The sequence below is a fragment of the Pelodiscus sinensis genome, chromosome 21 (assembly GCF_049634645.1).
Source record: "Pelodiscus sinensis isolate JC-2024 chromosome 21, ASM4963464v1, whole genome shotgun sequence".
NCBI classification, from domain to species: domain Eukaryota; kingdom Metazoa; phylum Chordata; order Testudines; family Trionychidae; genus Pelodiscus; species Pelodiscus sinensis.
The window spans coordinates 3,249,627-3,264,473 of NC_134731.1; the positions used below are offsets into that span (position 1 = coordinate 3,249,627).

The 14,847-nt window shown below is 45.5% G+C and overlaps 1 protein-coding gene across 18 annotated transcripts in view; it reads right to left on the reverse strand.

Annotated features, from left to right (window-relative positions):
- Positions 1-372: 372 nt before the first annotated feature.
- The window catches only part of NCOR1 (nuclear receptor corepressor 1), a 112,991-nt gene continuing 98,516 nt past the window's right edge, over positions 373-14,847 (reverse strand). For 11 of the 18 annotated variants that reach the window (XM_075904320.1, XM_075904331.1, XM_075904327.1 and 8 more), the window contains 9 exons: positions 14,691-14,819; positions 13,417-13,574; positions 12,968-13,188; positions 12,317-12,454; positions 10,080-10,225; positions 8,373-8,426; positions 6,534-6,755; positions 4,558-4,740; positions 373-3,367 (listed from right to left, as the gene is read on the reverse strand). In XM_075904320.1, coding sequence (XP_075760435.1) covers positions 3,180-3,367; positions 4,558-4,740; positions 6,534-6,755; positions 8,373-8,426; positions 10,080-10,225; positions 12,317-12,454; positions 12,968-13,188; positions 13,417-13,574; positions 14,691-14,819 — 1,439 coding nt within the window. In that variant the 3' untranslated portion in view covers positions 373-3,179. The remainder of the gene's footprint in view (positions 3,368-4,557; positions 4,741-6,533; positions 6,756-8,372; positions 8,427-10,079; positions 10,226-12,316; positions 12,455-12,967; positions 13,189-13,416; positions 13,575-14,690; positions 14,820-14,847) is intronic. The other 7 variants (XM_075904334.1, XM_075904336.1, XM_075904335.1 and 4 more) reach the window with 2 other exon arrangements.

Consider the following 14,847-nt stretch of genomic DNA (forward strand, 5'->3'; position numbering starts at 1 on the left):
TAAACCACCCAGGCCAGTTCAGTGACTAGTGTGGGTAGGGGCCTGGATTTCCAACCTCAGGCCTCTAGGTGCTGATTTGTGTCCACAATGAAGTGCTCAGGGGAGAAAACATGCAACACTTACAGGCTTAGGAGTACTCAAGAGCCTGTGCACTTTATACCACCTGTGCTGTCATATGAGCATCTTAAGTTGTCTCACATGGTTTTGACTCCGTACGTGGACTGCTACCTCCCAGAACTCTAATGGTCTATTTTAGTGTTGCCAGACTACTTGGACTGCAGTGCCGCAGGAGGGTGCTTCAGCTGCTTCTGTAGAGCGTTGCGCCTGTTACTCTCATTGGAGCTTGCAAAACAAGGGAGACAGAGCAAAAGGAAATGGAGAACTGATCCCCTTTATTGATTGGTCTGAATCCAAAAGTCATTGTCTACTGAAGACATTTTGTGAAAAGAAGTTGAAGGTTATCATGACGCATGGGTTTTTCAAGTTTTAAATGTTTTCATAGCAGGATCACTGAACATACCAGGCTGAAAACACTGTGAAAGCACTGATCAGAAATCAACAGGTAAAAATTTGTAGTCAACTACTTTTGTAAACAATGATTTACAGACACCTGCCTGTTTCAAACAGGCAGGTGTCTAACTCCATATTCAAAAAGCTACTGGAATCTTTTAATAATGCTCAGTTTAGGCTCTGGGTGTTAGTATCAAATATTAAAACTTAGGGAGCAGCCCTAAGAAAATAGCTTTACAATGAAACTAAAATAGATGTGCAAATGCCATTTGCCCTCTGCCTCTGAAGGTTATTCCTCAAAGGCGGGGCTGCTTGACTACCTTAGGTAGGCTACCATGCAGCAACAGTAAAGAGAACACAGATTTCCCTCCTTTGCCAGTTAGGTTGAAGCACAGATGTTCATATAGTACAGTTCACCACGGGCTTTGCATGTACAAGTCTATTTCAAACATACTGAGGTTTGTGTCACACCGAGGAGCAAATGGAACTCCACTTTTCACTTTCCCCAATTTAAATTCACAATAAGAGGAGACCAACTAGTCTTCCGGAACACTGCTGAGAGTTAAGAAAAAGTTAAAATCAGAGGGATAGGGGCTCCAAGCAAAGTTCACCTTCACCTGCACAGCTGACACATTTCAGAGTTTTCACATTTTCAGGATGTTAAAGATTTTAACACTTCCAACTGATTTTAACTGCAGGATACACCATTAAAACAGCAGCAGCAAAGCAATTCTACAATCCTTGCAGCTTGTCAGGTTTCCAAGACAGGTTGCAAACCAGCAGAGAGGAGTCTAAAATCTCTTGCTTTCTCTTTCCTACAGCTAGACCAGCCTGGGGCACTCCTCAGTAAAGTACAACACACTTTTTAAAGATTTACAGCACACAGGGTTCTGTGTCTCTTCCCAATAGTTAACTACAGGCAAAGGGCATCACAGACCTCCAGAACATAGCAACTGCATAGACTACACATTACAGCTAAAATCAATGTCTTCCATACATAAGGAATTGCAAATACAAGTCAAAAAGTGAACTTTTTTTCAGCAGGTTGTAAGATAGTGGTAAGTCTGATATCCTCCCGAGACAAAGGCTGGATATGGTCTTGCTTCCAAATGACAGAAGGGAAACATGTTGTTTCAATGTTTCATTTAGTCCTCGGCACTTTGCTAGCCTCCCATTCAATAGCTTTCTCCCCATACCAGTACGTGTCTCCTTGTACCCCAGAATACAAACTCATGGTCCGGGAGCCAGTGCAACCCTACAGAAGTAAACTGCGTGAAACAGATTCCAGCTGATAGTGGTAGCACTAATCAGATGTGTGTATACATGTACGACGTGAGTACTACTACAGTAGAGGCCTCGAATTCCAGCAGGCACCGAGAGACGAATGATTAAAGAGACCCTATTCTAGTACCATAAGCAATTTTTTCAGAGAATATTTCTCTTATCAAGTAAAGTTCAGGGGTTGGTTCAATATAAAAAACAAACAAACAAACTAGATTTCCATGCAAGTCATTTGTCTTACTGGACTGATTTTAAAAGTACATGTTAAAAGACATTTCAAAATTAGAGTGAAGTGAGCAATAATCATAGTATCTCTTTCAAACTGGCTGCTGTTAGAGCCCAGAAAACTGACACTCCTCTTCCTTGATTATAAAGTTCAGAAGTAGCTTTGTTTTGTTTTTTTAAACTAGAGCAGTGGATATATTTTTCTTGATAGACCTAACAACTACCCAGAGCCTTTCTTGAGATATGCAATCTCCTGTGATTTTACAGCTATATATGGCAGTAATATTTGTTTAGAATGGTAGCCTTTCAGCTGCATACAATGCAGAAACAGAAAACCTTAAAAAATAGTATTTTGGGGCACATTTAAATTACCAGTGTGCATAACAGTGAGGTATGCCTCCAGAAGCTGCTTGGTTGGTTTTTTGTTTCTTTTTAAACTGAACTATAACATACCCATGCAATAATATTTCTGCAGTGTTGCTAAATAAAACTGACCTCACTGAAAATTAACAATGTGTCAGAAATATAAAAAAAAAATCAAAGAAATATATCCTCTTCCCCCAGCAGACCTGACTATGTTAATGTACAGAATTAGTTAAGGGGTCAGTTAAAAAAAAATCAACATTTTCACAAGAGCTTCAAAACCACTGTGTCTAAGGGGAAATTAGATTGAAGCATACCAGAAAGAGGAGGCATTGCATTAACGGGCAATGATGCTAAGTTGGTTGTGAGAGTAAAGTATGAAGAGTATTCTACGTGTGAGAAAATGCTTTAAAAAAAAATTACAAAATGACCCCAAAGGTTTATGCAATGATTTGAACACAAGTACACCAGAGACTATAGCAAGGGAAAAAACACTGCAAAAAGTACTCTCTATTTACAGAAGAATGATTTAAAGACATTATGGTTTTCTTTACAAATAGATGTAGACCAGGAATAGTCCACTTTTAAAAAGTCTTTACATATTTATCTTTAGTACGTCAGCCCTCCTAGAGCACATTCCTCCTACACGTGGTCTGTGCAGAAGGAATCTTTTCAATGCGACTCTCCAGACAGCTCTCCATCATTTCTTCATGCGTGGCCTGTGCTCTCTTGGAAAGTCCCTTGGGGCACAAGTCAAAAAGAGGGCTCTCAACCCACAAATAAACACAACTCTGCATAGTTCAGTCATCACTGTCCGACAGAGTCTCATATTGTGCGGAAAGCAGGGGGGCAGGCTCTCGCTCCCATATCCTGTTCTGTTGGTGAGTGGCTGCTTGGCTCATGGATGGCGGGGCACATGCAATGGATGTTGGCGGGGTACTGCTGAGCATCCGCATCGTCAAAGGGTTGTAAGGAAACTGAGTTGATCCTAAGTCAGAAAGTGTAACTTAAGTAAGGCATGCGTCTCGCCCAGCAGAGCTCCGGGACCATGTGCTCCCACTAGGAACAGACACGCACGGGCTAGACCAGAGCTCAACACACATCTCCCACCAAGATTCCAGAACCTAAGTCATTGTAACACCGGGACAGGGAAAGTTCAATTTCCTTCCTAAAATTCCTGCTAGTTTATAAACAACTAAGATCACATGCAACTTGTGCACAGGGAGGCCAACTCTTGATTTCCACCATCTTAGTTTACATGTGCAGCTTCACCATCAGAAGACTGCTGCGAGCAAAACCATTTCTTTGGTATATGAACCTTCTCATAATTGATTTTATAATACGTGTTTCAGGGATTAGTGATCCTTCAAGCTCTGTGGATCAACAATTTTCCAAAAGCAGTTTTCACCTGGTGCTTCCCACTGTACAACAGTGTTGGTTGCAAAGATCAGTTTGAAAATAGAAAAAAATTCCTTGCCAAGTTAAATAATTGTACTTCTCTTGAGCACCTCAGCCACTGAAAGTGTTAGTACTCAAAGGCTGCCTCTGCACTGGCATGATTTTGTGCAAGAACTCTTCCAGAAGAGAGCGTCTACACTGGCAGGTGCTTTTGCGCAAGAGCATCCATGCCACTGTAGACGTTCTCTTGTGCAAGAAAGCTCTGGTGGCCATTTTAGCCATCGGGCTTTCTTGCGCAAGAAATTCATGTTGCCTGTCTACACTGGCCTCTTGTGCAAGAACAGTTGCGCAAGAGGGCTTATTCCTGAGCAGAAGCATCATAGTTCTTGTGCAAGAAGCCCTGATTTCACACATTAGAACGTCAGTGTTCTTGCGCAAGAACTCGCGACCAGTGTAGAAGGCAGCAAGTTTTTGCGCAAGAGCAGCTGCTTTTGCGCAAGATCGCGCCAATGTAGACAACCAAAATGTGTAACATTTCCAATTGTGGTTGTGAATGACCTATTTTGCTGTTCAAATGCTTGGCAGAACATTCTCTTCCCTCGCACAGAGATGTGTGTGGAATAGCAAAGCATCTGGTTCAGAAAGCTCCCCGTTTAATGGATCGAGATGCTGTGGTGATTTGGCCCATGCACTAAAATAGGTCTTTCCTCATCTAACCCTCCCCACAGGATTCTAATTCTAGATCCATTCTTTAGTAGAATTTCTGGCAACAATTCTCACCTGTTGAAGAAGGCCGGTCTTCCCAGGCCCACACTGGCGTCTGCCTGTGGTAATCGCCTTCTGAATGTACGGACGAGACCGAGGAAGGCCTCTCAGTCCCTAAGTATCCCTGCCCAGGAATAGGAGATTTCGACTTCCTACTATTTGACTTGCCAATTAACTTCTGCTTGCCAGCTCCCCCTCCTGAAAATGGAAGCCACAGGAAAAGGTTACCCTTTTAAAAGATGCATTACAGCTTAGATGCAATAATAAATGTACAAAACCAAACTGCTACATAGCAAGCTAAGTTGTATAAAGAGATTTGTTACAGCAAATCAAATCTGGATTTCCTCACTGGAGGGGTGTGTCTAGCCCTGGTGGTAGCAGTCTAAAGCGTCTCTGAGACTCATGCATCACTGCTGCATCGTCCCCAGAGCCCTGTGTGGATACAGAATGTCTATCTACCCGGAACCAGCGGCAACAGTAGCATAGAGAAGCCAGCACCCCACACCAGCAGTACCACCCCCAGCCCCACCCACTGGGGGGAGCAGCAGGCTCACCAGCAGCTATCCCTGGTGGCGCTAGTGCACACAAGCAGCTCGCACACTCCCAGGCCACTGCAGGGCAGGGACTCCTGGCCAGGAGCGTGCAAGCTGCTTGCATGCACAAGCACAACCAGGGACAGCTGCCAGTGAGCCTGCTGCTCACCCTAGTGGGCGGAGGTGGGAGCATTACAGCCACAGAGGAGCTGCCAGCATGGGGCGCTGGCTCCTGGGAATGACAGCCTTACATAGCATGGCTGACATTCCCCAGAGAGACCTGCAGCTCTGCAGATACAGATTTATATCTGTGGCGTAGGGGGGTGGCTGGCCCACTCCATCCAGAAGGGGTTCAAGCAGGCTGGAGGGAACCTGCGCAGAGCCTAGGCCAATCAGGGACAGGCTTATAAAGAGCCAATGAGAAGGTGGATTACTAGAGTGGTCCTGCTATAAAGGAACGGCTCAGCAGAGCAGGGTTTGAACAGCAAGGCTCCTAGGGTAGAAGAGGCACCTCGATAGAGCTGCACTGGGCCGGTTCGGGGGAGCTAGAAAGGGAGGCTCTGGCCTTGACAAGGGCCAAAAAGGTGCAAGGGGTCATGGAGAGGCAGTAGAGGGTCCCTGGGTCAGGACCAAAAGCAGTGGGCAGGCCAGGGTCCCCTTCCCCTGCATGCAGCCACCACTGGCCCATACAAGCTGAAGCTTGCCGAGACACGGGCTGCGGCTGGCCACAGTGGCAGGTGCTAGACAAAGGACTGCTGATACCCCCAGATGGGGTGAGACCAGACTCGTGGGCACTGCCGGTAGGCAGCTCCAGGAGGATACTGGGGTCCGGGGAGCGATGCAGGGGAGAGAGCACAGAACAACGATGGGCGAGACACCGTCCAGAAGAGGGCATCCTGCTGAGAGTCCGAGCTAGTTCCCGCAGTGACCAGCGGGAGGCTCTGGTACACGTGACTATACATTCTGTATCCATGCAGGGCTCTAACGCCTCATTCGTATCACCCAAGGGCTCATTCTTCAGTGGAGAGGGTCTCACAATGCATTTCCCTCCCTTGGAAGAGACCGGTTACTCTCACCTAACGCTCGCTACAGTAACCATGCATTAGTCAGCCATTTGCAAAGGTTCTCGAACGCTCTCGAGAGGTGCTGTTCCATACCACAACGCTATGCAGGTGCACAGTTTCCTCGTTCCACCCTTGCCTGGCATAGCCATGTTTTCCGACAACAAACGCTGGCTAAGACTCTGGAATTCCCAGCACTGTTTCTCGAACTGCAGGGGACAGCGCTAAAGAACATGGCACCTGTCCCCACCCAGGGGTGAACATGCTGCTTCTACAGTACTGCTGAGGAGCATGGATTTCTCAGTTTTCAAGCCCTTGTAACTACTTTAGTTACACCCCCAATTACTACTCCTCTCGGGGCCTTGCAATGCTGAGGAGCTGTAAGAGGATTTCTCACCTGAAGTGGGCGATGGATTAGCTTCCTCTCTACGGGCCTCGCTATTAGTGGATACTGCAGGGTTGGAACTACCAGGTGCTATCCCCATAGGTTGTGACATTACAACTCCATGATCCTCCCCTTTGTCATCAAAGTTGCCCATCAGTGCCTTCCTAATAATGTCTTCTAGACCCAGATTACTGGCAGGATCTGCAAAGGAATGACCCCTAGAACTGACTGCACCTGGGAGAAGAAGAAATTGTGAGGGGAAGGGTGGGAGGGGAGGACAAAATACACCTCAAAAAGAATTATAACAGAGACAAGGGAGAAGATTTTTAAAGGGATAGGAGAAGAAAGATAAAAAAGGAACAAAGAAAAAAACAAAGATGAGCAGTTTATGCAAAGCTACATGCACCAAGCAGCTCACACTGGCTACAATTTAGACATGCCAGCACCAAACATTAAAGAGCCATGTCAATTACATCAGAGTCTCAATTGCGTGAGAATAAGATACTTACATGTGTATTAAAAACTAAGAGCCAAGGCAATTAAAGATGCTAATTATGACAGAATATTAATCAAAACTGACAATTATTAAAATATGTCTGTTATAAAAGGAGGCGACCCAGAAAACAAGATCTCTCTCATGATGAAACATACAAAGTCCATGGTACAACAGTTATTTTACCAGTTAAAAATGAATACATCACACTGGGCAAATATGGGTCTTCACAACCTCTCTCCCCTCTTCAAGAGGGAGCAATATTTTAAAGATGGGGAAACAGGCAGAGTGGTAAAGTGTTTTGCCCAAAGTCAGAGAGGGAGTTTGTGGCACAGCTTGGATTACAATTTGGCTTCCAGTTTGAAGTTGGATTCTTTAACCCTGCTGACCTCTGCAAGGGCTTGTCTCCACTTACTGGGAGATCGACGCTGCAGAGATCGATCTCCCCATGTTCAATTTAGTGGGTGTAGTAAGGACCCGCTAAATTGACCGCTGATGACACCCTGTCGACTCCCCTTACTCCTCATGACCCAACAGAGTACCGAAGTAGATGGGAGAGTTTTTCCCCATTGACTTCCTGCAGTGGGGACGCTGCAGAAACTCAATCTAAGGAATGCTGACTCCAGCTATGCTACTCACCTAGCTGGAGTTGCGTATCTTAGGTCAGCTTTCTCCCCTGGTGTAAACCAGACCTCAATGACATTTTATGAACACCACAGTGATTGGGCAGGAGGCTAAAAGTGTTTTATTGTTACTAATGAACAAGGAGTGATTAAGACAATCTTACTTGATTGGATAACGTCCTAAGAACTTACTGTAAATGCATCAAATGCTTAATAGCTCAGTTTCTTTCTTCTATTTAAACAAATAATAATTCAGAGAATAAATTTAGCTATGAACTGTTTTAGTGGAGAATTTTGTTGCAAGTGTTCACAGTTTTGATTAAATGAGATGTTAGAGAAGATATTAGCAGGGCACCAGTGCAAGAAAATTACAAGCCAAACTATAGTAAAATTAATTTTTTGGCTCAAATTCCACTTGAGACACACACCCATTCATTTGGTTTTCCCTAGCGCAGCATTTTTCAAACTTGGACTACAGTTCCCCTTGGCTGGAAACGGCGAATCACAGCCAAGGAGAGCTGCAAGGCTCTGTGGCTATGGATACGTTCAGTAAACAAAGCGGCGCAGGCTTGCCAGCAGTTTACCCTGGTGGCCCCACAAATCAAAATGCTGCCCTACTTTACTGACTGGCTTATTTCTACATCTGCCCACCCCTCTTATTTCAGTTTCCCAATGCACCTATTAAGTATTACGCTCAGAAAATTCCATTGCAAGATATGTTTCAGGAAGATTTACCTGAGGTAGTGACTGCTGGCAAATTAAATATTTCAGTTCCTGGCTGAGCAGTTGCTGCAATTAAAACACAACACTTAAGTTTGTTTTATATTACTGGTGAGCACTACATATGTCTTAATGTGTATGTTCATTTGAAGAATCTTTGCTCATTAATTTGCAACTTCATCTGCTTTGACATCACCATTGGGTTTTTGTGCTGTGAATGTGCACCACAGTCAAGTAAAACTATGTGTAGAAGTTCGATTTTAAAGTTCGTCCATAAACACCACCCTCAGTCACAATCGGCCTGTTCACTGGACCTTTAAAATACTCTTTCACACACTACATTGACCTTCGGAGGTGTTCCTAGTCTCAGAGGTTTTTAATTTTTTTAAATAAATGCTGCTGTGTTATTTACCCAGCTAAAAAACATTTTAGTAAACATATTATATGGATTTTGATACTATGTATGGATTTACTTAAGATCATTTAGAACTACTCTAAAATGACTGAAAGTTAATTCAAATTACTGGATTTATAACGCAAACAGGATCTTTAATAAACTAAGACTGCTGCATGTTGAGAACTGGTCAGTCTGCAAACAGCTAGTGACAATGGTGGATGGTATGTTTGCATTCTAAAAGTCTAGATGAAATGTAGAGCTAAAACGTTTTATAGCTTGAACCTCTCTGGTCCAGGAGCTTTCTAGTCAGATCACATCCATGATCTGAGCTGGACCAGAGAGCCCCAATGGCAGAGGTTGCTGGCAAGTGTTAACGGAACCAGCCAGCAGGGAGCCAGTGGCTAGGATGGGAGGCGGTGATTGGCACCAAGACCCTGGAGGCCTGGTTCAGCAACCTCCCTTATGTGAGGCCGGTCAGGTCCTGAGGGTCCTGGACCATGGAGGTCCAACTTGTAGTGCAGCACAGAAGGATCCATCACACACATTCAATTGGGACTAGTCAAAGAATGACATTTACTACTCTTATTCCCAGTACTTACAATTTTCTCACAGAATGAGACCACACAGGCTTAATGTAGGTCTAATACCAAACAAATTATGGGCCAGCACCACAGACCCCCACTTATATAATTAAGAGATTATTATAATTAAGCACATTCCACTTTCAGCAAACCAACGGGCTCTAACCACTAGCATTAAAGGGATAGGAGTCAAATTAAATTATCTTGGCTGCTAACTGAAATCGTCATTGTGCTGGAGTAAGTTTATTCAGGGAAGTCCAACATGGGGCTAGTAACATGTTCCGCCATGTTGATACCTGCTTGCCAAACTATATGCCACTTTCTGTGGTTTAGAGTTTGCCACTTTGACACTCATAATTACAAGATCAAACAACAACAAAAAGGAGCCCTTGCCCTTTGGCGGCATCACATCTCTCCAGCAAAAAAGATGTAAGCAAGCTTATGTTTACATCTCTTACACATCAAATAAAAAACCCAATAAATCATGTGTGGAACAGGCATGCAGGTTTGTTACCCAGTGTTTTGTGGCTGCAAAATAAAATGTTTGCCTCTAGTTTACAGAACTTGTTGTCCTCTCTCAAACCAAATACTCTATATACACCTATATACCACAGCAAAAATAGGTGGCAAAATGTCAAGTGCTTGGTAGTACTTTTAAACACCGTATTTAGCATTATTTGAAACAGGACTGGGTTAGGATGCCCTACGTTAGAAAACACAATGAGAAAGTGAAGCCCCACTTACCCATGTCAGAGTCACCTCCACCAGAGGAGTTCAACTTACGAAATATCTCCTGTTTCTTGGACTTCACCATTGGTGAGGTGTTTTCGAGCTTGGTGAAAAATGAAGGCAGGTAACTTATACTTCCCGGAGAGCGAGAGTCAGTCCTGCTGAGACCAACATGTGTCAAAGAGGAGCTATCATAAGTATGCATTGCTTTAAAAACCTTCCCATCACAACTCTGGCATGAGTTCACACAAGGAGGGCCCAAATTCAATGTATTTTATAACCCCCATCAGCAATTTTATACAGACTAACTACTCGCCCCATAGCTATACACTCAACTACTGTCTCCATTACCTTAGGGACACCCAAATTTTTTGCCAAAGTGAGTGCTAGGGATCCAAAGGGGTAGCTGATTAACCACCGGCCTGGGGAGGCTGAAGCAGCTGGCAGGGGCACTCTATGGTTAATCAGTTAAACACAGTGTCTAATCCATTAACTTTTTAAACGATAGTTTACATCCCTAGTTGAGTGCCAGACGCAGGACTTGCCAAGAGCATAACCATTCCCACCACCTCAATGGATTTGAGCAATTGACGGTGGAGGCAAGTATCAATATTTCTGTTATGCAATCAGACCATCTGAAGCATTAAGTCAGTGGTCCCCAGTGCGGTGCCCGTGGGCACCATGGCGCCCACTGGGCCATTTCTGTGCGCCCGCTGAGTGATGGGGCTGGCCCCACCCCCGAGCGCACGATGCATGGGCTGTGCCAGCCCCAGGCGTACAGCGTATAGGCGTCCCTGCCCCTGGGCACGTGGCACAGGAGCGGCGCCGGCACCAGGTACGCAGCGTCTGGGTGGCCACGCCCTTGGATGCGTGGCCCCGCCCCCAGGCACATGAGTGGCCCCGCCCCTGGGCACCCAGCAGCCCCAAAAGGTTGGGGACCACTGCGTTAACTGACAGACCCAAGTCAAGGTCAGTGCCAGAGACAGGAAAAGAAGCCCAGGCTCCTGACTCTTAGTCCAGTGCCCCAGCCACTCAACCACATGGCCTCTGAAAACTAAGAAGAGAGTCAGCTTTCCAAAATTTTTCTTCACTCTAAACCAGCTGATTCTTTAACACCACACTGGCTGCAAGGAGGAGCCCAAAGACTGTACCACAGAAGGTGGCTTGCACATTTGGATTCTTTCCCAAAAGCATCTTAAAGCTCTTTACATACAGTGAATTTCAGCATTTCTGAGAAGTAGGTAGGTCGCCCATCTGTATGCAGGGTAGACAGAATGTTTAAGTGACTTGCTCGCAGGAGCAGGAGCAGGAACAGAATTTACGGCTCCTGACTCCTACTACAGTAAACTTCCGATAATCCGGCCCCTTTAGGACCCAGGGGGTACTGATTATCAGATATGCCGGACTATCAGAAGGGGGGGCTATGAGGGGTCTGGGGTGGGGTGGGGGGATGCTACCCCAGACCCCCTCATAGCCCTCCCTTCTGATAGTCCGGCTCTGCCCCAGGAGTCCCTGATTCAGCTGCTGCTGGTCAGTTTCAGCAGCGGCTGAATCGGGGCCGCCTGCAGCAGAGCAGCTGGAGTGCTGCCGGGTTGGTCCGGTAGCGCCGACCCTTGGCGCCGCGAGACCAGCCCGTCAACACCCCAGCTACTCTTGGGGATGCCTGGGGCAGGGAAGCTGGGGTGCTGACGGGATGGTCCTGCAGAGCCGCTCCTCGGCGCTACTGGACCAACCCGGCAGCACCCCAGCTTCTCTGCCCCACGTGTCCCCAAGTCAGCCGCTGCAGAAACTGATCAGCGGCTGACTCCAGAAAGCCAGAGGCAGAGCTGCTCTTCCCCGGGCTTCCTGGAGTCAGCCCTGGACAATTTCAGCAGCGGCTGAATCCGGGACAGCTGGGGTGCTGCCGGGTTGGTCCCGCAGCCCCGAGGGGCAGAGCTACTGGACCTACTCGGCAGCACTCCAGCTGTTCTGCCCCCTGCTTCCCGGATTCAGCACTGGTCAGTTTTAGCAGCGGCTGAATCGGGGAAGCTGGGGGCAGAGCAGCTCCAATGGTCCGGCTGCCGGAGAACTTCCGGGTTCCTGATGGTGCCGGACCATCAGGAGTGCCGGACCGTCAGATGCCGGACCATCGGAGTTTTACTGTACATTGCTTTGGTCATTGGACAACACTGCCTCACTTCAGAAACCAGAGTTGCTGCTGGACCACTCAGAGACTCAGGATAAGACAAAGAGAGTTCAGTTTTTCAATGTACCTCTGTTCAGCAGTCTCAGTTCTTTGGGACAGCAATAGAATGTTGTCTTGTTTCTCGTGTACAACTGGCACCTGAGGCGGAGAGATTGGCTCATAGGGTTCTGAAGAGACATGACTTCTGTCTGGGGACTTTCCAGGTCTACGTTTAGAATACAAGAGGGGGGGAGGGGTACTTTTAACATGGGTAACAAGCACAGTTGAAAACAAACTCCAGTAATCCATGGTCACATCTATATTGCTTATCTGTCATTTGAGTCTACAGTGTCTTTCACCCCAAAGGATGCTCTAGAACACAAAACTTCAGACCATCCCCATAATGATTAATTTCTATGAGCTCTATGTCTTTACATCTCTTCCTCCTCTCAGAGTTAGATCACGTTAATGGCAGGCTTACCCCGATAGCTATAATCTACAATGCAGCACCAGTCAGTATTTATCGTTTTCCTTACTACACGGTTAGAAAGGTAAGCCACATATTCCACCTACTCGCTGAAGAAAGTAAACATAAATGTAAGTCGTCTCAAAACAGCTAAGAAAGGCCGAAGGATAAACCTACATCAAATCACTTAAGCCTAATCTGCTATTCATATTTACTGGCTACTTATACAGGCATTGGTGGATTTACATCCACACCAAAAAGCCCCCACTTCACCTTGCCCTGGATTTGTCAGAGAGATTTTCAGGAGACACTCTGGCACTTGGCCGCTGATGGTGAGCAGCCTGGGACTGGGACTCGGGGCTGTAGCGGTTTGAAGCCTTTGCCCGAGTAGGGGTGGTAGCTGAAGCAGGAGCAGAGCTCTGGAATGTAGTTGGAGGCTGCAGGGATGCCTGGGATGCTGCTTGGTTTCTAGCAAAGTCTTGTGTAATAATTTGCTGGATGGGGGGGGAAAAAAAAAAAAAAAAAGATTGTTTACACAATATCTGCCGGCATTCTCTCACTTTAAGGACAAATACAAATGGCATCACACGCACCAAACACAAGCCCATCGGAACTTCAGTCACATGATTGTGTAACACGTCATGGTTTCACTGCCAATGCCATACCACACATTGGAAAATATAAAATCAATCCCATCAAAGTTACTTGCAAAATTAACCTACACAGATATGGTCAGCAAGCGTGATCAGACGATGGGTCCTAGGCACATGTCCGATCCCTTCGGACTGGGAGGAAGGCGGTGGAGGCTGCTGTGGGGAAGGAGATTCCTGTTGTGTCCTATATCGGTGAACTGCACCTTCATACTGCCTGTTGGGGTCACCTGGTTTCCAAATAAAATGAGCGTATCACTCCAAGACATTACTGAAGTTTAAGCTATGAGAGTCTTTTGCATATTTATAAGAAGATATAAAACATTTTTGCATGAAATTTGAAGTAACTTGTTTAATACAGCTTTCTTTCCTTAGTATTTAGACTAGTGGGCCACACGCACACAAAATATATTCACTACCTTTATGGTCCTGAGGCTGTCTTACGGACTGCAGCTGTGTGCTGATTGGGCCAAAAGTTGAGAACCACTGATTTAGACCCAAATGACTCAACCGGGCGATGGAAAGTTAAATACTAGTCTGCAGGAGCATCGCAGTCAGATTTTTGGACTGATTTAAATGTCATTGTGCTTCACTGGCAGCAAACTAAGTGGATATAACTTGTACCTCAGTCTTTCACTGAAGCATGTCTGCACCAACAACCAACACATTGATAATCTGAGTATTTTTTACAACATAAACCATTTTTCTACTAACCCTAAACCAGAGGCTATTAAATAAGCAGCAGTTGTCTAATGCAATGGTTTCCATCTTTTGCAAACTCTAGAAAATTCCAAATGGGGGTGCAAACCTTACCCCTTGTGTGGACCCCTGGACCACAGCTTGAAAACCACTGGTCTATGGGTCATAACAACCTTTCATGGACCCATAAGACACAGTCCGTGGACCTTCATGGGTTCGCAGACCGGAAACTGAAAACCACAGGTCTAGTAAATTATGCATGAGTCTAGAAATCAGGAATTCTCAAATTCTAATAATGGCTCTGCCTCAGACTAGTTGTAGGGTCTGATCAAGTCAGCCTATTTACCTCCCTTTCTCCAGATGAGAAATGGTGAATAATGCACCCAACCTCATGTGTTTAGTGAGGTTTAACTGACAATCCTAAATATTTCAATACATTTTATCCAATTTCCCCACTTTTCACCACTCATAATAAGCATGTGCTCTAGATAAAGATTCTGAAGAGCCAAGAGTGCGTTTAGTTACAATTTAAAGGCTGCTATTGTATTTCATATACATAAGTGTACAAGTTCATCACAACTGTTCCAAAGGGAATAGATATTTAAGACATTTGGACATAATTTTTGTATTTATAAAGAAACACTCACTTTCTGCCTGGCTTGGTTTGGGTGCTTCCTGTTGATAGGACTGAAGTTTTTCTTGGGGAGGGACAGGTGAATTTGCAGGGCTAATCACTTCAATGGCATCACCAGGTGCTTCATATCGGTGGGAGGATACTAGGAGTTCAAACAGCAGATATGTTTT